The sequence below is a fragment of the Asterias rubens genome (genome assembly GCF_902459465.1).
Source record: "Asterias rubens chromosome 8 unlocalized genomic scaffold, eAstRub1.3 super_scaffold_89, whole genome shotgun sequence".
Lineage (NCBI taxonomy): Eukaryota > Metazoa > Echinodermata > Asteroidea > Forcipulatida > Asteriidae > Asterias > Asterias rubens.
Window position 1 is genome coordinate 854,608 of NW_022985693.1, and position 24,585 is coordinate 879,192.

The window sequence follows — 24,585 nt, forward strand, 5'->3', positions numbered from 1 at the left end:
TGAAGCAGGCTTTATGCAGTTCTACATCTTACTGTATTCAGAGTAGAAGATTTCATGGTGTCTACCAATAATAATGAAGGCTTGCCTGCCACATATTTTTCCTGTGTCTCTTTTTATACAGAAGTGAACTCATGTTAATAATAATGTAGTCCTTGGTCCTGAAGCAGTGGCCTGAATTTGGAAAATGTACACAATTCTGAGACTGATTAGGGAGAAAACACTATTGGATGCATTTGATTAGCTTGCCTGGGTTGGCCTAGGTTGGCCCCGGTTGGCCTGGGTTGGCCTGGGTTGACCTGGAATGACTTGGAATGACCTAGGTGTGCTTCATGCCAACTCTCCAAGCATTCAAACTATGTATTTTGGGACAGCCACCAAGAACTAATTCCATTACGTTCATACGTCTGAAACTCTTCATGGATTCATTAAAAAAAAACATTAATATGAACATTATTTGCTGTTTGAGGGTGTCGGGACTTTCTGATAGTGAACCACTCAATAAAACAAAAATGGTAGCCATTAATAAAGTTTTTGGTTGTGACATCATGCACCTTGGTCGGCTTCAAGTAACCCGCTCCACAAGCAGCTTACTGTGGTCTGACCCTGATAAGCCACAGGATGACGTCAAAGCTACTGAGATGCAATGGGGTCAGACCTGAGCCCAACTTCATAAAGCTGTTAAGCAGAAAATTCTGCTTGATTCTGCTGGAACAATTTATTTGCTAAGCAAAAATTGAGTGGGGCACCAGTCACAACAATGTAAACTTCATGAAATCTTGGCTGGTAACCCATTTTTGTTAAGCAATACTTATCTGTTCAAACCACGTTTTTGTGGCCTGGGTCTTCCCAGGGAAGCTAATCGAAACACACCAAATACAAGATTTCAATTGGTCTAGTAGTTATGACATCTGGGCCCAATTTCATGTCTCTGCTTGGAAACCACTGAATTCTCTGCTTACTGTGCCAGCGCTGAATTTCAGCGCTAGCTGTGTAAGCACAGAATGCCTAGTAACTTGGAGTACACACGCGCACACGCCCCAATTCTCTGCTAACCTGTGAAATACGCTGGATGTAAGCGCGGAAATCCCTGCTTCTGCAAGCGCCAAATCTTTGCTTACAAATGCTAAGCAGATCCATGAAATTGGTCCCTGCTGTAGTATGCAGGAGTCTAGGGTTCGAATCCCCCCCGAGAAGCATGTATGTAGGTTTTGGGGGAAACATTGAGAACAGTAAAACCATAGCAAGATTACCATCTTAAAAATAACTGAACACATTCAATACTGTAACACAAAGTATAATGTTGCTACCATGGCGACATGAGCATGCCTTATCTACATTGGATAATGAAACTTTGTTACGCATCTTGATTATAACTGAATAATGCATCAATGATTGTATACATGGTTGTGAAATGTCACCCAATCTGCATTAGAATAAACCACAGTAACCAATTCAGAAATTGTGTCATCACAGATCTGCCCACCTGGTCAAGTTATAAATTAATTTTGATAAATATTTCAAATTTTATGTGTTAAAAAAAGTGTTCTTAAAAACAACTTTACTTGTTTTTTCTCTCAAAAAGGAAGCGCATCAGCCAGATACAAATAAGATTGATGAAATTTATATTGTGTGATAATTTCCAATCACAGTACCGTCACTAGTTTGTATTATATAACACCCGAGCAGATCCTTGCCATTTCATTGGAGGATGGTCCGTCACATGATAGCAAATAAACGTACCATTGCTTGCTATGTCATTAGCCGTGCATTTTTTGCTCCATTTACTGTGAATTTTCATTCCATACAATTTGTTCTATTGCACGGTGTGTACCACATCCCTGTGTGCATGTGGCTTTGATACTGCAGAAGTACACATTTCTCTAAATACTGTGTATCTCAAAATACGCAGCAGTACAGAGCGCACTCCAAACAAGCCCAAGCCAAAAAGGAAACTTTGGGTGTAATGTCACAATTAAATAATTTACGCTTTGTTTTGTAAGTTGTATCCTCCAGTCCATGTGACAAAGATCTGCTTGGACGTTATATAAAACAAATAATGAATGTTTTTCATTCGTGGAATGGTGCAAATATTTTAATTTCTTGAAAATGTTCACACCTTTGCATTCATATTTGTATTATATGATCCGAACCTGGCATTGTGTGGAACTATAAAAACAAGCAGAGACTCAGCTGAACTACAGAAAGTTGAAAGAGTGTCAGTGCCATTCACAACGGCAACAACACAAGATGCTAAATACTGCCGCAACTCTGTGAAGATTAAAAACAATTACATTTACTTGTAAACGTGTTCAATTTCAGATAGATTCCAGTATCATGTTCCCAGACTTTACTTCACAGATTTTTAAATAATTTGGGGTTGAACAGAAAAAAGATTTACTAAAGCGGGACATGAACCTGCGACCTCTGGAGTGACGTGCAAATGCTCCATCAACTGAGCTATCTCAAGCCCTGATGCTGACGGTTTCCCCATTCAAAGATATTGACCAAAGACATTTGGGGAGACTACCAATATAAGGGCTATAAACCTCAGTTAGTAGAGCGCTGGCACCTTAATCCAAGGGTCGCAGGCTCAAATCCTGTCTGCTCAGTTTATCTTTGTTCAACCAAATCTTACCTTAATAGAGTTTACCCAGTCAGTTGCCTTTGTGGTTTATTACTTGATTTTTTTATTTTTTTTATCTGTTTTTCCCTTAAAATATGTCAGCAGTAAACATCTAATACTTAAAAAATAAAATTATCCTCAATTATAATCATAAAAGCTACAGGTAAATACTATTTATCAAGTTTAAACCATCTTCCAAAAACGTGAGATTTGCTTATTTAAAAAAATGTACATAACATATTAACAAATCTGACTTAATTACTACACTAAAACAGAGCACTTTGAATGTGACTTTATATGACCATTAAAGACTCCATATAAATCTGAGAAATTAACTATTTAAGACTGTACAAATAAAGATCTTAAGAAATGTATACCATTAACCAAACCTCCGTAGTCATTCTAATGTAATTTTTGTTTTTTTACAAAACGATTTGAAAAATGTTGAAACATCTTATTTGTTGCTTGTCTTTCACAAAAACATTACAAAACTGTTTTTACCCAAGTTAAGAGCGGGCAGGTTAAGTAAAAACAAAAGTTGAAAAAACTACCATGAAAAATGGTTTTTTAAAATGTGAAAAAGTGTGACTTTGAAATGTGCAAAGTTTTAACCTGTGGTTCTCTAGTTAAAAAATACATCACATACCGTAATAAGTACAACCATGCTTAGTGTATTCTGTTCCAACCACCATTTTATGACTTATTGCCTTGAATACTTTGAGATTAGAAAAGAACGCCCTTTTACTTCAGCCAATTACTTCTACCCAATTGAAAACATTTACTTTTGGTTTTTCCTTTTAAACATTTGAAACTTAACTCAAGACTCCTAAATATGTATTCTCAGTAGCTATTAAGAATTCATAACACTATTTACTTTGAAACTGAATATGACAAGGAAAGTATCTTGAAAACAGTCTGTAAACAAAATGCATCTGAACTTGGCAATCAACTTTAAGTCTTAAAAGGGAGGGGGGGGGTAAATGCATTTATTTTTAGTTGAAAGTTTCACCAATTTGTGAATTCTTAATTCTTGACACACATGCATGGCGTGCACAGAATACAAGTTTTTCCATTTGGAATATTTTCACAACTTTCTATGTGAAGCTTTCATGACTTTTGTTTCTGAGTAACATTTTGTCTTGGATTTAGAACTTCTCATCCAAAGATAAATGAAATCTGTATGTGAGTAAAACTACCAAGTCTCTGAAACATTGTTTTAATCTTGAACTAATAAAAACAATCTTCTTTTTGACAGATTGAATTCCAACATAATAGTGTTTGTTAATAAATCACTCATGTTTGCCTTTCAGGTAGTCTTTCTGCATTAACCGATTTCAGGCGAAAAGATAGAGTTTGCTTGTTACACACCATGTGTGTTTCTTGGTCCAAATCTAAACTGTTTACAAATAACTGCATGCTTTCTTTGAAAGGTAGAATTTCAAAACTGTACTTGGCCGCTCTACAAAATGTTTTGAGGTAGATGATGAAAAAGGCATCTCTTTTCATTAAGTTTCTTCAGTTTAAGGACGAATCTTTAGGAGTGGATTATTTTACTCTTTTGTTTTCAGAATGTTTTCAAGTAGTTCTAAGTCAAAATCAACATTACTCATGTTACTATTCCCCAAGTTAACATTATTATCCAAGAGGTCTAAGGGTAACTGGCCTGACGCTGCTCCAAAGGTACCTTGGTTTGCAGTGGATGTTGCAACAGAAGGCATTGCTGTTACTATGGAAGGCTCATTGTGATTGGTGGGGTTCATGACTGAAGTGATAATGCTGGGTTGGTTTACATAACCTGATTGCTGCTGTTGCTGCTGCTGAAGATGTGTTGTTGTGCTTGTGTGAATGTTCATTGCTGGAGTAGGCATATTTTGCATGAAAGTTCTAACATTTGTGGTTGTGTTAACAAAGTTGGCTGGGAATCTGGACACTGTAGACACTTGGTGTGTCTGAGCCATTGGTTTGCCTCCAGTCATGACATTTGTAGCTTGGGTACCATGAGCAGCAGGAATCTGACTTGAGGTTTGGCCCCTATTCTGTTGTTTCATGTAAACCCCAGCTGCTCCTAAACCACTCAATGTATTTGGTCCTTGTAACCTATTCCCACCCAGCTGGTTTAGCACCTGCTGACTAGACTGGTTAGAAAGTTGCATATTGTTTCCTGCCATACTCTGAAGAATTTGTTGTCTCCTTTGTTGTTGGATAAACTGTGATTGAGCCTGGTTTGGATACATGCTCTGGGCATGCTGCGTACCACCAGTACCAGTAGAACCTAACTGTCCAGCTTGAAGCATACTTTGGTTGGTTCGCATACCCTGGTGATGCATGGTACTTTGTTGCAGTGTTTGCTGCAATGGTGTTCCTTGTCTAATATTACCTGCCATGTTCCCAATGGCTCCTGTCATTTGATTTGAAGTGACATTTGCTGGCTGTTGAATTAAGCCAGTCGGTGAGTTAGTGAATGTAGAGTTTCGATGTTGAGCTTCATCATACCTTGGTGGTGGTCCTCGCTGGTAAAGCTGCATATCCTTTCGATTTTGCTGCGCTATTAGTTGGCGTTGTTTAGCGAGGAGCAATTTTCTCTGCTCTGGAGTGAGCTGCAGCAACTGACGCTGTTGTTGCTGTTTGAGGAGTTGTCGCTGTATCATCTGTTGTCTCAACAACTGCTGGCTCGCAAGAGAAAGTTGTTGGTTCTGCTGAACAAACTGTCCTTGTTGTTGCTGCTGCTGCTGCTGGGTTAGTTGTGGTTGCTGCGGCGTTCCTGGCATGTTCTGACGTGCTTGTAGGATTCCAGCATCGATTGGGAATCCACTAGGTTGTGGTTGAGGTTGTGGTTGTTGCTGTTGCTGCTGTACCTGTTGCCTGTTTTGAGCAACAATCTGAGCCATACTTGGCAACCTTCCAGTTGTTAGACCCGGCCTGTTTGTAAACTGTGTATTAGGAATCGCTGGATTGGTTGTACCACCAACGGCTCCAGTTAAGGCATGAGGTCGCTGTTTCAACTGCTCCTGTAGAGACTGCAGAGACCTTGACATCTGCATTCCAAACTGTGGACCTGTTGTAGCTATACTACCTTGCTGCTGCTGTTGCTGCTGATGTACAGCCTGCTGCTGTGGGTTACTATAATGACTCAGCTGAGCACCTGCAGTTGGTCCTACATGTTGCTGTGGCTGCTGTTGTTGCTGCTGCTGCTGCTGCTGCTGCTGTTGTTGTTGCTGTTGTTGAGCATTACGATATATTGACTGCAACTGAGCCATAGTTTTCTGATTAACTGCAGGTGTCATTTGCCTAAGGTTAACATTTGGCTGCCCTTGTTTTTGTTGAAACTTTGCCTGCAACTGATTACCTGCATGTTGCACCTCAGCCTTGCCTGCAGCCTGGGGCTCAATTTTGATATTGGCTCCATCAAAAATAGCTGGATTCTTAAATTCTGCAATGGCTGGCAATGGTCCTTCCTTACCAGAGCGTGCATCTGTGGCAACAGTATTTGGTGGTCCCTTCATCATGGGGTCATAAACCTCAGACTCTTTGGTAGTGGGCACCAGTTCAGTCTTTATGCGTTGCTTCAGATTGTTGTCCGAAGGGCTTGGAATATTTGGAAAACATGTCTGTCCACGTACCATAGGAGCAACTGGCATTGTTGGAGCATTTGGTTTGGTATTAGGCAGCTTTGATGCTTCGGAGTGGGTAGGAGCTGCAGGTAAAGCGGGTGAACCTGCTACAGCTGGGGCACCATTAACAGGTCCAACAGCTTCACTACCTGGATTCATCTCCTGGTTAGGCTGGTTTTCTATGTTAGCCCCTTCAGTGAATGTACCATCTCCTAAATCCTGCTGGATTTTATTACAAATCTTCTCCAGTTCAGCTTCAAATCCCTTCATCTGTTCTGGGTCATTCTCTAACTGCTTCATAAACTCTTCCAGTCCTTCCGGATCATCCAGGAGATTTTCCAGAGTTTTACGTCTCTCCTCGGTCCATTCCTGGTGCTGCTGACCATTACACTGACTGACTGACTCTGTCTTACAACCATTCTGAGACCTTAAGTTATTACTAGCGTCAGATGTTCCATCTACTGATTGCTGGATTGTTGTAGTGACTGTCAGGTCAGTATGCTCACCAGACTTCTGTACAACTTGGACTGAGATCTCAGTACAAGGACGTTTGTTTGCTGTATTGTCATATCCATTGGCTTGGGCTTCTGTGATGTTAGGAGGGTCTGGACCATTTGTGGATTCTGAGTGAGGTCGTTTACGTTCGGTATGCTTGTGCTGGAAAGATACAACAACAAAAACGTCAATTAATAACAAATACAAAGTACCAAGATTTACATGTATTGAATCAAAATTAAATTGAGTAATTATGAAAGTTAAGTATGTATGCAAATGAAATAACGAACTGGTTTCAATCCAACAGCCCAGACCAAACACCAAATACTGTCATACTCAAAAGAGACTGTACTTTCAGCTGAACAAATTCATAATTTTAATTTAAATTGTTTTTTGAAACTCAAAATACTTTGAAAGGATTAGCACACAAATTTCAAAATTAATTGATAAGCTCTCCACAAAAGCTTTTCCAAACTGCATCTTGGGCCAAACTCATGGAGCTGTTTAACAGAAATTAATCACTGGTCACCCAGCAGTAAGCCAGTTACAAGCAGTACACATGATATGGTATTGAGGCTGGAACCAGTCCCAACCAGTACACATGGTAATGAGGCTGGAACCAGTCCCAACCAGTACACATGGTAATGGGGCTGGAACCAGTCTAGAGCAGTACACAAGGTAGTGAGGCTGGCAACATTTGGTTTAATAAACACTTGTTTAGAGCTTAGCACATTTTTGTGCTTAAGCCATTCTAATAAATGTTACCCTAACCACAATATAAATATATTAAAGCGAACAAAATGTGTAATGTAAAATGTTGTGTTACTGTCTCAAACAACCCCGTTATGAATGACCACTCCATGTTGCATAATTTTTTTAATAACATTAATCCAAAGGTTTAGAACCACAACAATCTAGCCAAGGTACTTGTGTATGTTAATACAGGCAAGGTTAAATGGCAATCTATGGTTTCCTAGTCAAAGTTGAAATGGAAAAAGATTGGTTTTCTTTTCTAAAATTAAACCAGGAAGGATGTGAGGTAAAGGGGTTATGTCTAAACATGTACATGTGTACTACATATTACATTTACTAGCTTCCTTTACTTTGGTCTTATGAACAATACGTAGTTGTGTAAATATAGATGATCTTAGTCACAAAGCTTACTGCTACTACTGCACGTACTTCTATACCAATAGTAAATGTTTCATGGTAATACTTAGGCCTATAGTGTACTTTTATCGTAAATGTTCCACATGTACAACAACACATGGTAAATGTACACATAGCCTAACCTACAACAGAGTGTACAACAGAATTGCCTTAATCTCTTGTAAACTTTTAGCCTGCCTGTGTAGTTACACTGTCTGCAGGCACTTGTAAACAAGTTGTCAATATGTACTATGTTGTGCATGTATTATAGATAACTATGCCTTGTTGGTAAAGCCCCCCCCCCCCCCCCCCACCAACCCATCAGACAACCTACACAAGGATCAACCTCCAACAAGATGGACAACCACCCTGATTTGTAATTGATGAATAACCAATATGCACGGTTCTTGGACATGAAAGAACTTCTCACGGTTATATGCACACACTACTGTGTATACACAATCTAGGCTATTGTACAGGGCTAATGTATGAGATTGAACTGAACAATGTACACTAGTTTATCATGATACAAACAATTACAGTCCACTTAGTCTTTTCTGTATGCTTGACCACTTGTTGTCCTCATTCACAAATAGTACAAAGCTGCAAAGCTTTTGTTTCTATCTACTAAAACAATGCACATAAAATTATAAAACAATAACTTGTCCTTCAGCAATACATGCAGTTGATCAATTTCATGATTGTTTTACAATTAAATGGTCATCAGGTTTACAACGAAGAAAATACATGGGCAATGGCATGGATTGTACATTCAATAAGAATAGATAGTACATGTATAAGGCCTATGTATTGTATTAGTGGATAGTATGTATTCATGTATTGTATTAGCAGATGATCCAGACAGTTTTAATCTTGGGAGTTACCACAACACAGTAACCACAACACTGACCATTGACAGTTACTCAAATACAACACATGTAGCCATGTAGTGTTGTCCAATTGCACAACTAAAACATTGTCAATTTTAAACATGTAATAATGTGTCAAGTCAAACTTGTAAAATGTAAAATTACCCCACATTTAGACCCTTTTTCAAAGGCTTAACATATTTTCTTCTGTGATACTTTAGTTGGTAATGATATGAACTTAATCTGAAAAATTATGTCCCGTTAGAAAGTTAAAAGGGATAACAGTAAGGCCTTTGCTAGATTTGCATACGAATATAGTACATGTAATTTTATGGAACATTCTATGCAAATAAGGCCTTCAAGCACACAATGATAAGCAGTTTTAATGTCAAGATGTTTGGATGGAAGTTTGCCAACAATATTCAGCCTTCAAACAGAAGAGCTCCATCAGTGCGTAGAGTAACTTACTCTGTGATCAGTGTGACTACAAGTTCATTGCCACTCAATCCTACAATGACTAATCAGTATATTAATGACCAGCATGTACCTACCGTGGAAGGCCAACGTAGAATTATCTAAAAGAACTAGAGGGCTAACAAATTCATGTGACATGACCTGACAAGAAGAATTGTTTTGCCATTGAGAAAATTGCGCCGGTCCATCATACACTAGTCACATTTTACCAACATTTTGTAATTGTGGATTTTCTGAATGTAATTAACCCATTAGGGATTTGTGCCCATGGTGGGGTAGCCCGTTTACAGTGTAGAAACAATTGCCCCCTCTAGTTTCCATAAAATAACTTCATATGATTTCTAAACACCAACGGTGTAATTTTATTGGCATCAAAGTAATCAATATTGATTCATTTCCAGATAAATGCTTCCTTTTCATAACAAGGGAAGTTGGCGCTCTGTCATTGATCAAAATATAAGTCAGACCTAAAGTCTGATAATATTAATAATATCTTATTATCTAATTCACTCAATATTCTAAAGTAGACTCCTCACCAATTTTTCTTGAAATCAAAGAGGATTATGACTATCAGATTAATAAATGGAACAGCATTGTGCTTTAAAAACCTTTAACACCAAACCAGAACTTGAAGAGCCAGCTTTATTACAATTTGCCAATTTGATACTACTCTAGATCTTGCACAATGTGCGTGCCCATGTGCGTTAATACAGTATTCATTTTCAGTTACGTACGCACGAGCAGCATCACTAACCAATTTATCAAAGAAAAAGTGATGCCCATCAAATGATCAACAAATAAGGGAATTCTTTCCATATCCCCCACCCTTTAATAGAGAAAAGGGAAGAAAGAAAAAAGCCAAGCTCTTTCTTATATCAAGAGGTCCCTAGAAAATTGTTCACAGCTTTAATACCAAAAGGTCATCTTGTGAAATTCAACTACGTCTTGCCTCATCAAACTATACAATGACACCTCTAAATGCTATTGACTGAGACAGCCAAGGACCGTATCACCACACTCTACCTTATCCTTTTTTTCTTTACCTTATTTTTTTTTTAAACTGAGGATTATTAAATGGGGATTTACGCACATGCTTGAAATTTGAGTCGGCATAATATGGAAAGTGAAATGTTGATGGGGAATTATTTTTCTTTTTGGATGAATATATTTATCTATCATGCGCAAATCGTAACAAAGACACAATACAATGTAATGAAGATGAAGGATGAAGGAAGTACGACACATTTTGAATTTTAAATTTTAAATTGCTTTTTTGAGATTTTACTTGTTTCTTTGTTATATGACTCTAATAGCCAAGTAGTTCTCACCCTTTAACAAACACAGCAGAATCCTTCTGAATTGGTACCGTATTCTAAAGTTCTTTAAACAAAAAAATTGTGTTCCAAATGGTTTGAAAACTTTTTTCCGTTCTAAATGTTTGACTAATGAAAAATATCCTCTTATCCTGAGGAGATGGACAATGGAAGAATACGTACGGATGCCTTGTTGTACAGGACGCCTTGTACAGGACGCCTTATACAGCAGGCTTAGGTCAGGAAGTTGTCAATGTTAAGGTAGAAACGTTGGGTTGAATCGAGCTACGACCCTGAGTAGAGTTAGACTACAAGACACACCCTCAGACTATTACTCATATCAAGCAATATACACGTACAGTCTCACTATGTACTGCCTTGCTACATTCCCTGTAGGATTCAACAAACGAATAAGTACGTGATGCACAAACTCCAACAACTTCAAGAAACAAAACAAAAGCTGGGAAAATTATCTCTTTGTCGTTTACTAGGCAATTTTCCATACTTGCAGCAGGGGGTCATGTAATCTTTTTAACTCAATTCAAATTTAATGTGTTTGTTTCTCACATTTATAAAACAGTGTCAAAAACAATTAATAAAGATCACCCCAAAAGGACACGACAAACGCGTAAACAACTTCAATTTGGGACATCCTATTGTCCCTCTTTTGTTTGTACATAGCGACAGCTTCCATTGGTTTATTTGTACAGGGGACCTTCAACCAACCGGGGACCCTATTGTCCCTTTTGTTATAGGCTCTTGGTTTAGATGGGTAAACCTACTGTACATACCCACACACGAAAAGGGGGGGGGGGTGATAACAATAAACATGACAAACTATATCAAAATGCTAATATCAAAATGCTAAATAACCTCAATCTACCAATTGTGCGAGGAACTTTTCCAGAGGTCGATAGTCCTTTTTTTTTTAAGACTAGTCGTAGGAATTTTGTTTAAACCTAAAGCTAGTCCTAAATTAGGACCAGTAGCTCGTCCTAACTCGAGAAGACCAGTCTTAACTCTTAGTGAAATCCACCCAAGGGCAGACTTTAAGCACTTTCTACGATGTGTACCCTCCACTGTAAAAATATGATGGGTTGTTAGATTTGCACACAACGAAATACCAGAACGGCTGACTTCTGACATGAAGGAGACTTGATACTTAAACAAAATACACCATAGTGATTTGCACACAATCTCATGACCCAGCCCATTGATGTAACCCTCGACCTCAAAAGACATCAGTTCAAGGTCAAGTCAAAAACAGCCTGTAAAGGTGATCACTGTTTGTTACACAGAACTTCAATTGCAGAATTCAACTTGGAAAACGCACTGTAACACAGATATATTGTGTACATCATGTTCATACACTTGGTACACAGAAATTGGCTGCATGCGTCAATACATAACTTCTTAGAAACAAGTGCAGCGTACATGTGTTGTTGTCCGTCTTGCTGATGTGTATCAGTTTGATACGTCTTTTGCTATGGTCTTGCTTCACGTGTACAAGTTAATACACAGTGTGCTGTACAAAAGTTGACCTCTATTTTACCCAGCAACATGTTGATTGTGAGGAACTTTAAACTGGTGGGATTTGTGAGCAGTATTTTGAAGCAGTACTGCATGGGACATGTGGGACAGAAGAACCTGAACTCTTACCCAATAATCTTATACAGGTTGCCACTTGTCATAAAATACATTCTTAGAAGTTGAACATTATTGCTGGTACATGGAGAATGGTGTTTACTGATCTCCACTGCTGGAGTGACAATGGCATGCAAGATCGTTGTCTCGTTTATTGGATTTCAGATCTTATCTGAGGGTACAAAATACTGCATCAGCTTTAGTCTTATACTTAGTGTTTTGTCATAAAGGGTTTTGGTACATTTGTTAGACCAAGTTTTTTACCTACTCACTGTGACTGGAGGTGTGTAACATAATTTACCTGTAGAAGTTTCAGCTTCAGTAGTTGTCAATTTTTTGAGAGAAAAAAGTGAATTGTCCAAACAATGCTAGCAAAACTAATAAATTTAAACATAATTTGAAACTTGGGGTGATTTGGCTGGCCCAAGCTACGTGTATTTATAGACAATCATGTAGAAATTATACAAACCTTTACAGTTCCCCCTTGTACAGTGTTTGTTCATTTGTCTGATATTAACATGTAAGTCAGTTTTTAGTATGAAAAAAATGACATTTGAATTTATGCGTTAGATCATTAGATATGAAGCCATACAATATATTGACATTGATTAGGTCTGACTGAATCCAAGGTCCCTGTGTGTACGTGGACACTACTGTGTTTTCATTAACTAGATCCCTCTTGTTGTTCTTTCAGGCATGTGTTTTGATGACCAAAAATATGTACAGTGTGGGCTGGACTTCAGCAGCTGACAATAGCCTAGAGTTTTAATAACCCTTTTTAACCCAACTGATACTAGCCTGTGAAAACTACAGTAGATCAAATTATTTCATAATGACATTTTACAGTGAATAGTTTTTAAGTACGGTTATGATTTCATAGATCAAAGACCTAACTCATGGACTGTCCAAGGCAGTATCGTGTTAATAATTTCAAACATTATTTTAAACATTTATTTCCTGCCTGCTCCAAGGTTTCCAGTGTTTATTTAAGTCACAAGTTTTTTTTTATGATGTGCTGTTCATAGTTTGTTAGAAAACATTCAGAACTTCAAGAATGAAAATGGGTAGTTGACAATAAAGTCAAATAAAATTATTTAAGGCACAGGGGTCGATTTCACAAAGAGTTAGGACTAGTCCTAATTTAGGACTAGTCCTAGGAGATATACAAACTGCATGGATAGTCCTAAGTTAGGACAAGTAACTGCTCCTAACTCGAGATAAGACTAGTCCTAACTCTTTGTGAAATCCACCTCTGGACACTTTTGGCTCAAAATAATTGTTATCATAAAAACTTACTTGGTAACGAGCAATGGAGAGCTGAGTATAAACCATTGTGAGAAACGGCTCTCTCTGATGTAACATAGTTTTTGAGAAAGAAATAATTTCTCACTCAAATATATATTTAAAGACTTCAGGCCTGAAGCCTTTTATTAAATGCATCTTTTCCTCTAGTTGTTTTTTTTTTTTTTGCATTGTCACCAAACGTGTCCAGTGCCTTTAAGTAAAAAGCTGCAACTTTAAATAAGTTAGCAGTGCGAGTCTTCCTTGTTTAAAATTGGCTCTTCCATGCATCTGTGACAATTTAACCATGGTTGCTCTGAAGCTTCCTGTCCTACATGAAACAAACCAAACTCCATTGCAGCCAAGTCAGTGTTTGGGAAACCTGCTAGGTTGAACCGCAATTAGCATTACTGAGTGACAAGACCTGAGCACTACACGTGTATAAGAAGACACTATTACTACTAGGTCTCAATAGACTCACTGCATAACACGAAATGCTACAGAGAAGCTGCAGTCATGGGCATGTTTTTACGCACAAAGAACAGCTATCATTTGCCTCCTTTGACCCCAGTGAGGATGCTTTTTGACCCAAGTGAGGGCTTTTTTAAGCAATGAATGGGTGTAATATTGGATTCAACATCCATTGTCAAAACATTCAGTTAATAACTGTTTATTTTAACCCCTCAAGATCGAAGAGAATTCACTAAGATGAATGAATAATTCAACGATAGAAAGAGCGTGCCATGATAGCAAGAGGATCTTTGCTTCATTGAAAAAATCAAATGGGCCAGTGGGCCTAGTAGCTCTGGAAGACAGAACTTGAGTAGCAGAGCCTATTTAAATATCCCAAGGAATTGACAGTGGGCAAGGTTTCCTCCAGGAAAACTCTAGTTAGTTGGATATCTTGTGTAGGGTGTACTGGGTTATACCATACATGTCATCATGCACTTGGGATTGGCTCGACTTCTTACATGTTACTTCTAGATGGATCTCCATAACATTACTCACAACGTTGGAGTGCCATGGTACTGCAATTGGCAAGGTTGAGTGATTTCATAACTCAAAAAATATGATCAAACTATAGCAGTATTATAAATCTACATACATTGCATACACACTAGGCTGTACTAACAATCTAATGATATGTCCAAAACAGGGACTTCGGCTACAGCTACAGCTATATGGTGGCGTCTGCCTACACTTCAACACTGGCAGACGCGCTGATCTAGCTGTAGCTGTAGCCAAAGTGGACGCTTCGAACACAACCTAACATCGGACTTAAAAATCATTCCTGAGTCTGCTCGCTAATTACTTGCAATAAAACATGAAGACATTGTGTTTGATGTAGTGTTTGTTGTACTCATAATGAATACAGTAATTGATGGATGAATCCAAGGGGAGAAACATTGTTAACTGGGCATCGTGACCTGGCCTTAGAATGGACCTAGTCTGCCATATCGTAGTCTCAGCTTCCAGTCAGCTGTATCCTACAACAATACAATGAGCCTTAAAGCTCACAGCTCAATGATTGAACTTGATGCACTCATGATATTTGATTCTTCAATTGGTTTTGTGTACTGGTTTAGCATCTTCCCCTGTATTCATGTAATGCACAAGTTCAAAGCTACGACGACGTAGTTTGTTCCACAGTGCCTAGCCAGGGTAACCTGGCCATTCATGACCCTTATTGACCTCTGTTGCCCTGGGTAACTCTTACCAGGTGACACCTATCTATGCATGCAGTGCTAGGCCAGGTATAATGTAATGTAAGTGTACACTTGTACCACAGGCCCACATGCAGTTAAGACTATGGTTTATCACTGTGTGTGTATACACTGTACACTATACTACCTGTATGTTTGTGTGCAGTTAAGACTATGGTTTATCACTGTGTGTGTATACACTGTACACTATACTACCTGTATGTTTGTGTGCATTATGATACAATGGTACAGCAAGTTCTAGTGGGTGCAAATTACAGCCTTATCTTACAATCAAGCTCAATGGACATCATTATTCTCAGACTACCATTTTTGTCAGTCTCCGTTGTTGTAGTTTTTAGCATGATCAGATCAGCATGAAGTTTTACAATTGACTTTAGATTTCCAATTGGATTTTTTTTCCCCCATACTTTCTTCTATGCATTTACAGGTGACTTGTTATAACTGCGATTTAATCAGACCTCAACTTGTTTAGGTTTTCACGTAATAGGCTATACACCTTTGGAACATTTGAACTAAAATAGTTATTGAATAATAATGTAAAGTCCACGTTTTCATAGTCTTGGTAACGACCCAAACAGATAGTTGAGGTAGTGAATTGTTGTGATGTTTTGAACAACATTGTGACTCAAATGAATAATCACAACATCCAATCTTTGTTTCATTGTTGGCAATATCTTCGTTAAAATACATTTAAAGTATGACATTTTTAATGATTTCTGATATCAATATTTCCAGTAAAATAAATGATAAAATAAATTGACTCGCATCAATCTTGTAACTTGCTGGGCTGGAGGATTGGATTGAAAATAAGAATCTATAAACAAACCAAGATTTGAGGCATAATTATTTTATCAAAAATGGGTTTCTTGATGTTTGGAAGGCATTGAATTTTGGACACTTTCTGCACACTGGGAATCTTGTCCAATACAAACGGTGTAGAACCGAGCCTGCTGAAAAGAAGCCCCTTCTCTACACTTTTGTCAATATGCATATAAAGGCCTTAGGGTATGTACACTGCTAGTGCGAACCCAGTACAAGCTAACTGTACACTGCCAGTTCATCTCCTTCACGCTCACAAATATCTGTGGGTTTTGTAGAGCGGAGCTCTGTCATAATGAGCAGCCAACAGAATTTATGATTGGGTATATGTCTGTCTAATGTACTGGCTTAGTTATTGAATTACATTTAAGTGTAAGAGTGATTAAAATTATTCAATGAATATTTCATGAGAGCTGACTGGTTGTTTTTGTTCAACCTTTTTTTCGGGGGGGGGGGGGGGGGGGTAAGGCATTGTATCAAAAATATTATAGAAATCATATCAAACATCTGAAATTAGTTCTTGAGATTGAGGTAAGGGATAAAATGAAGTAGCCTAAATAATACTCATTAAATATTAACCTGCAGTTTTCATTTCTTAAAACAGGAATATTAGGTTAATGTTAAAAAATCTGGAAAAGACCTCAAATTAACATCCAAGACAGACATACATGTAACAATATTACTTGTCAGTAGATCTTCAAAAAGAACTCTAAATACATACAATTGTGAGGTATCACCATGGAGGTTCCTTTTCATTCTTGAGCCTTGGGGTGCTATAGATACTGGTAGCCTCATGCATGGGTCTTGAGGTCAATACTGCTAGCCTCATTCTTGGGTCTTGAGGTCAATACTGCTAGCCTCATGCATGGGTCTTGAGGTCAATACTGCTAGCCTCATGCATGGGTCTTGGGGTCAATACTGCTAGCCTCATGCATGGGTCTCGAGGTCAATACTGCTAGCCTCATGCATGGGTCTTGAGGTCAATACTGCTAGACTCATGCATGGGTCTTGAGGTCAATACTGCTAGTCTCATGCATGGGTCTTGAGGTCAATACTGCTAGTCTCATGCATGGGTCTTGAGGTCAATACTGCTAGCCTCATGCATGGGTCTTGAGGTCAATACTGCTAGCCTCATACATGGGTCTTGAGGTCAATACTGCTAGCCTCATGCATGGGTCTTGAGGTCAATACTGCTAGCCTCATGCATGGGTCTTGAGGTCAATACTGCTAGCCTCATTCTTGGGTCTTGAGGTCAATACTGCTAGCCTCATGCATGGGTATTGAGGTCAATACTGCTAGCCTCATGCATGGGTCTTGAGGTCAATACTGCTAGCCTCATGCATGGGTCTTGAGGTCAATACTGCTAGCCTCATTCTGTAGGTTTTAATAACTTTTCAGACAGTGCAGTGCATGTAGGTTACCTGGAGTTTACACAAGGAGACTGACTGCCAGGTTAAAACTGTATTTAATTAAAAGTCTTCGCATGTCAGTGTGATTTCACAGAAACATGGCAACAAAACATCTTCTTATCAATCTACTATCAAAGTTTAAAATAAACACTGAATTTAGGCTGGTACATGTATGGTGTACCCTGTATAGGTTTGCCATTGTGGTCATTTGTCCCCTTGAGGGCTAGAGATTCACATGACAGTAGCAAACAATGACATGAATAGGCTATGCCTTAGTCCTTGATCCAGGTACAAGAAATGACCTCGCATCTTGAATACTCTTCCTCAATAAGATTCAGCTAACATTTCTCCCATTGTTATCCAATAACTCATATTTCTCAGACTATTTTTCTGCATATTTATTTAGATTTTGTCTGGACGATACCATGGAAGCCTTCTCAGTTGCTTGGTACTTTGGCCAATAGGCAGGGGCAGACAAACAGAAATGTTTCAGTTAAACATGTTTTTTAAAAATCATCAAAAGTCTACTGACAAAGTAGAAACCCAACTAACATGCAGGCATAATACTTAAAACAGCCTGAACATTAACAGAGGCAATTATCTCCTCTAATGCCTTGGTGCCCTAGGACTTTTCCAATAGAAATTTACTCATAGAGGTGTCCTTTACCAAGGAGAAAACGCCTTGGTGCCCCTTCCCTTTCAAACATAAAGCATGATGACCACCACATGTCAGCTCTTTTCTTGTCTGTGATTCTAATAATGTATTATTAGGGTATGAAAGGTAATACAGCTCAGTCTTCATTTAATTTTGAATCGTTATTTTAGACTACACAATTTTTGTGCATACTGGATGCAAATATTGAGTACGTAGAAAATGTTCTTTTTGCGAAGCAACTGATCTACATTTTTGAAGCATTTTTCTTTGACTACTACTTACACTCAGTGTTTCTCATTGAATGGGCAGAGAAATAACCACCCAGTACATAAATTACTTACAATCATTGAACAATAAGAACCAAGAATCTACAAGGTCCTTGGGCATCTAATGCCGTGCCATCCCAGAATAACCAATGAACCGTGACAATTGACCAGTACCAATCATCTAATCTCTACTTACAGTACCTGATTTTACTCAAAAACAATTCAGGTTTATGCACAAACATATCTCAAGGATAATGGTAGAAGTTTTGATTCTCCTTAGTATATGAAGTGAACACATGATGGACTAATGATGATGAAACATGGCATGCTAATATTGATATTAATTGTATAAATTACAAGGTAACCAATACTAGTTCACTGACTAAAAAGGAAAACAATTATCCATGTACTCTGAAATTGTATTCTCTTTATTCAATAGAGTTATTGCTTAGTGTCCAAAGCGAATTAAAAACCAAATGTTCAAAAGAAATCTTGCTTAGTAAAGGAAATTTTTTTTAAATGGTTGAACAAGTGTTCACTTTTACCAGCTAATTTTTCAAGGCAACACGTTATATTTAGGGTTCCGTTCAGAAAGGGTATACAGGGATTACAGGTGTTCAGTTTGTGCCCGTCAGTAACAAACAAACTCTTTCCAAATCATGTTGATTGTTGAATACAAAGCCTACCTAATGTACTTGTATATCATTTCTAACCTGCTACTACACAAGGTCCGAGGTGGACCGATCCCACCCTTCAATGAGCACTAGTCTTGATATAGAAATCTCTAGGATAGTAAAAGTCCCTTTTGTAACATAGATTCTATGACTGACATGTCTTTCCAATTGAATATGAAGACATGTATACACACAGCCTTGGATACGACCACTATATCAATGTATAGACCTTCAAGAACAACTCCCACTCATTTTCACAACTTCCTGTTTTGAAGTTTGTCCGTTCAGTTCGTTTTTCTTGTTCACCGATATGGGAACTACCAAACTTCCACTTCCTTAGGATTACGACAGTACAGCCGGCCGTGGTAGTCAATTCCAAACTTTCTCTTTGTTAATCGGAGTAGGGTATACCCAGGCTTAGTCACTACACCAAGCATTGTGACCTTTGACACTGCACAATGTTTGTGTGTTCCTGTAACACCACGTTGTCGATGGTGCATTTCAATTTGGATTCATCCAGTTCCACAGGATGAGCAAGAGCTTGTCAAATATTATATGCTGTGCTTCAATGTTTGTTTTTCGACAGAACAATTTTACTTATAAAACAGTAATCATCAAATGTTTGTATGGTCTCTAAGTTTGTGCTTACAAACAAATGGCCACATTGAAGAAATATTAGTGATAACAATTAAATGTGTGTGTGTGTGTTATAGCTAACTAAATCATTGACAGACTTGTATAAATCTGAAATGTAATCTGTACACACAAATTAGTAGAAACATGTACAGCCAAGAACAGTGCTCAATGCTTGAGGGCAGAGGGATCTACGATGTAGTATAAATCATAGTAACATTTTATAAAACTGACTTTATTTTATGACTCCCATCATGCCAAGGTAAATGATTTCAAGCCAACCGTCCGCTGTCAGTGAGTTTATTGAAACAACTTTCTGTGAGTGCTTAAGCTTCATGTTGTCATTAACAGAAAAGCGAAGAGAAACAATATGCAGTGAAGACTTATGTATTATCTATGTATCTGCCTGCAAACATTCCAAGGCATTTTTGACAGTGCGGGACAGTTCTCAAATGGAACAAATATGCGCATAATCTGCTCTTTGCCTGTTAAAATCAGCCATTTGGTAACTAGGGAAATGGAGAGCTGTGGCTCACTGCTTATGTGGGAATTGTCTTAGGGGTTGGAGTGACTACTTGACTACTGTGATAATGTCAACCTGCCTCTAGCCATAGTCTCTGTACAAGGTTCTATGAAATACGCTTCAATTCTGCTGTGTAAAAATAAGGCAACATGGTGATATTTTGTTATGTTGGGACAAAAGTGGACGAGTGTAGCCAGAATTTTGTATATGATGGTGTCCAAATTGACTGCCCTTCAGAGTATTGGAGTGTCATCCTTTGATCTGATTACTCAATGGAAAGACCTGGATACCCCACTGCCTAAAACACCATCAAATAAGGTCTACTTCATTCAAGTTCATGCCTATTTTTTATTTCTATTTCTTCTTAATCATGATATGTCCCGTACAGAAAGATAAACAACCATCAAGATTATATCATAAGCAACAAACATTGTTTTATTGGTCAAATGCTTTATTCATAGCATCTATACTCATGCATTATAAATTATTCATGCACATTACTACAATTGAGTAGTTCAATGTACATTGCTGGACCTTCTTGCCCACATGGACATGGCTTATGCCTACTACATGTAGACCTGGACTTCCTTAAGAGTCTGTATCATACCATCATGTAGCATTTTATTATCAAGGGCACCAAGGCAGTGACCGGGGGGCATAGCGGCAATCGCCTTTGTTGCCTCCGTTTAGTATCAGGCCTGCTAAGATGCACTTTGCGTCCTTGCCCTCATATAATGACTGCAGTCATAGAGGACTAGTAGTGTAATCTTACAACTTGGATGTAGAATTGGAATTAATAGTGAGGGAATCAAAGTTTTTGAAGAGGTTTTAAACTAGTAATTTAAACATGCTAAAGACTGGTTCTCGATCATTATTTATCAAGACGAAAATTCAACCTTCAAAATTAAATAGGGCTGTGAAATTTTCTCAATAAGGTCAGGTCATGTTGAAACTGTGTTTTTATATGGCAAGTTTAAAGGGTCTATCTTGTACTTTTTGTAGGACAAGAAACACAATGTCCACAGATTTACATTAAACTAACACAGTTTGAAGATAATGATAGTAGAAAGCTTCCCTTAAAATACTACTTGCTGAGTTGCTGTAGTTTTTGAGAAATGGGTTAAACAATGTCATGGAAATAATTTTCGTCTCAGTGATCATGAGACAAAAATAATTTTAGCATGTAAAAACGTATTTTCATGACGCTGTTTTACTAATTTCTCAAAAACTATTTCTCAAAAACTACAGCACCTCAGCAACTAATATTTTAAGGTTAGCTTTCTACTATCATTATCTTCAAACGGTGTAAGTTTTTAATGTAAATCTGAGGACATTATGTTTTGTGTTACAAAAAGTACCCAAATCCTTTAAACATGGTTATCCATAATGACTGAGGTACAAGTTCAATGTCACAATAAAGCTTTTAACAGAAAAATATTGACCTGAACATTCACTCATTTGTTAATAAATCAACTTGGAACATCTCACAAACAATAAACATCACTTGTTTAATGTTTATAGTATTTACTGATAAACTATTCTTGCTAAGCGTAATATTTCTTTGCAATGCAAATGTGTTCATCACAGGCCCCTGGAACTGTACATGTACATGCACCACCGTGATTTTAAAGAAGAATACATGTAAGACAATTGGGGGTTTTTCCAAAAAGACTTACATTGCAATGATTTAGTCTGCATAATAATTAATAATTTTAAGAGATACTCAATGTATTTTCAATGTCTGCAAATCAAATTTAGCTTTGGGAAGCGGTCCAGGGGTCCATTTCATAAAGTTAGTCCTACATTGTAACTTATTTAGGACTAGTCCTACGACTCTTCAGGAATTATATATAAAACTTAAGACTAGACCAAAGTTAGAATAAGTAACTCGTCCTAACTTGAGGTAAGACTAGTCTTAATGTAACTCTCTGTGAAATCCACCCCAGGCCTCGAATTTGTCTTAAAGAGGGCAAGGGAATTTTTATTTTGCAAAGGGCTTTTCTGGTGGAAGATCTCAAAATCTATAGACAAATTTTGGAGAGGTGCCACAAGGCCAAAACCAGGGTGTAAAAAGGCATGGTCTCAATGGCACTCATGTTATGACATGTACATGCCTGCACTCATCCACATTAAATATTAATAAGACATACATGTAGGCCTAACACAGCTAGGAAATAGTGAATTTTACGGAGTGTTATTTTCTCCGGGACAAAAAATGAATTCTACTTTGTATATAATGGCTTCATTATTGTCAGCAACACAATTGCCAAGCATGAAGTTTGTAGACCTACTGTTCCATCACTTTCTACTGCCATGTTACATTACAACCTTATCACTAATGACCCAAGATGCAATTCAAGCTTTTTGGGATTTGCAAGTACTTGTTCAGTACCAATTTTAATTAGCCATACAAAAAATACCTTCAAGTACACGTCAGTGAATTGGTTTTACATGTAGTAGTACTTGGTAGGTAACACGGCATTGATACTGGACTTAATGGGATGTTTGGACTGTGTTGTGGAATGGAATTTGATTTGTTTACCAGTATAAGACTCACTAGTTTGAAGTCATGTATTCAAAAAATGTACATTGAACCAACAATGAAAAATGTTGACAAATGGATCCTTATTATTAATATTGCTGTTTATATTTATGTTATTCAATAAATAACAGTTATCAAACAAGAAGGTAAAACAAAAACATTTAGAATAATTGGCATTTCAAATCATATTATTTATTGTTTCCCCTCAGAGTGTGATGCTGGCAAAGATTCAAAACCAAAATAATTCATCTTCAATCATTGATTTTAACTTTACATTTTGTAAAAAACTACATGGAATCTGACAGCCACTTTACACTCAAAATGAACAAAACTAGTATCATTCTTGTATACTCTTGTTTTTTAATGCCATTGATTAAAAATGTACTAGTAAAATTGGGCATCATTTCAAAACAAAGCAAAAATGTTTGCATAAATAAAAAGTACCTTTTCCCATTTTCAGTCAATTACCGATTAAGTGTGAATATTAATAAATTGCCTCAAGTGTGTTTTCATAGTATTAATTTAAACCTTCTCTATTCATATTAAAACTACCTTAAAATTCAGGGAGGCCCGAGTCAGTTATTCAGTCAACATTTTTACCAACTTGTATTCAAATTCATGACCAACTCAATTTTAATTTGTCTTCAATTCAATGCCAGGGGGATTTTTAACTTAACTTGTTGTGCTTGTCATTAGTTATATTATAATAAAGTAACTGTACTAGTTTAGTACATAATGTGTTTTGCTTAATTGTTGTGTATCCCACCTGTTTGTCTTATCTGATGTGTCTATGCACGATAAGCCATCCCATAGGGAGTAGCGGCTAAATAAATGGGTGTATACTGTGAACGGTAAGCTGAACCGGCAACCAGACGCCATTCATTGAAACCCATGTAAACAAGTAACAAACAAGATTTTAGTCTTACCATAGATTGTTGCCTCCCCACTCCTATGCCATCTCCACCTCCTGACCCAGTGACATTTGCTTCATTCTTCGTCTTATTCTGTCCACTATCCTGTTTAGGACCTTTAGGTTGTCGTTTGCTTCTGTTGTCCTGGTAGCGTTGGAACAGGGCGTCCGTACCCTGTCGTTCATGCGACCATCGTTCGTCCCTGGTAGAATCATAACGGTAAAGAGACAGCTCTTGGTGTTTCCGACACCGTTCCAATCGCTCGCGAAGTCGGTCCATAACTTGCTTCTTGCTGGGGGATCGAGAATCCCCCATAGTGTCTACTACAACCACAATGGTGGCGGTTTATGATACTTTTAATTACCCCCCGAAATAGGGGGTTAATTATTACAGAGAAGGTTGATTTGTGGAGTTCACTGAGTGACCTGAAGTAAGTACGTTCAGTGTACTGTATATAAAGCACGACCAGTGTTATGTGTGTAGTTTACACAGTGCAGTGCTAGTCGGTGCTGTGCGCCGTGTGGCTGGCTCCAGTAGTTAATGGTCTTCCGGTCGGCTAGCTCTCTGCTTCGTACAGCTGTAACGTTGTACATAACATACAGTGATAGGTGAACTGACCGACTCGACCTGCTTTGCTGTGTCACATTGTACATTACGTATACAGTTATTGCTTACAGTTAATGACGTTGTGGGGGTGTACTGTGTTGATCTGAATTGAACCCAAACACGTACGCTGTGCAACCAAGTCTCTTTAGCATAGAAATGAATATTCACATTAGTGTAATAATATTATGACTGGTTTTCCGGGTCACGTTCTGTTCCTTGTTTTATCAACCAAAATGAAGTTGCGTGTGTTGTTTTCCTGAAAGTTCTAGCGGATGTGTAATTTTTCCCTGGAATGACATAATTATTATTTCAAAGTGAAGTTCAACAGGCTTAATTATGCAATATTTTATACTCGCTTGCTGGG

General features: G+C 37.9%; 1 protein-coding gene across 1 annotated transcript; it reads right to left on the reverse strand.

Moving 5' to 3' along the window:
- Positions 1 to 737: 737 nt before the first annotated feature.
- LOC117305554 (ras-interacting protein RIP3-like) lies at positions 738 to 24,355 on the reverse strand. The gene is made up of 2 exons (XM_033790437.1): positions 23,631 to 24,355; positions 738 to 6,891 (listed from the first exon to the last, which is right to left on the reverse strand). The coding sequence occupies exons 1-2, from the start codon at positions 23,928 to 23,930 to the stop codon at positions 4,174 to 4,176; spliced, it is 3,018 nt and encodes a 1,005-aa protein (XP_033646328.1). The 5' UTR covers positions 23,931 to 24,355; the 3' UTR covers positions 738 to 4,173.
- Between the last annotated feature and the right edge of the window lie 230 nt (positions 24,356 to 24,585).

What these genes read in the sequence shown, in the direction of transcription:
- LOC117305554 (XM_033790437.1), bottom strand. Translation starts at nt 23,930, where the DNA reads ATGGGGGATTCTCGATCCCCCAGCAAGAAGCAAGTTATGGACCGACTT. An exon ending in TGGGGAGGCAACAATCTATG is followed by an intron (nt 6,892 to 23,630) that starts GTAAGACTAAAA and finishes GTATCTTTCCAG; the next exon opens with CACAAGCATACCGAACGTAA.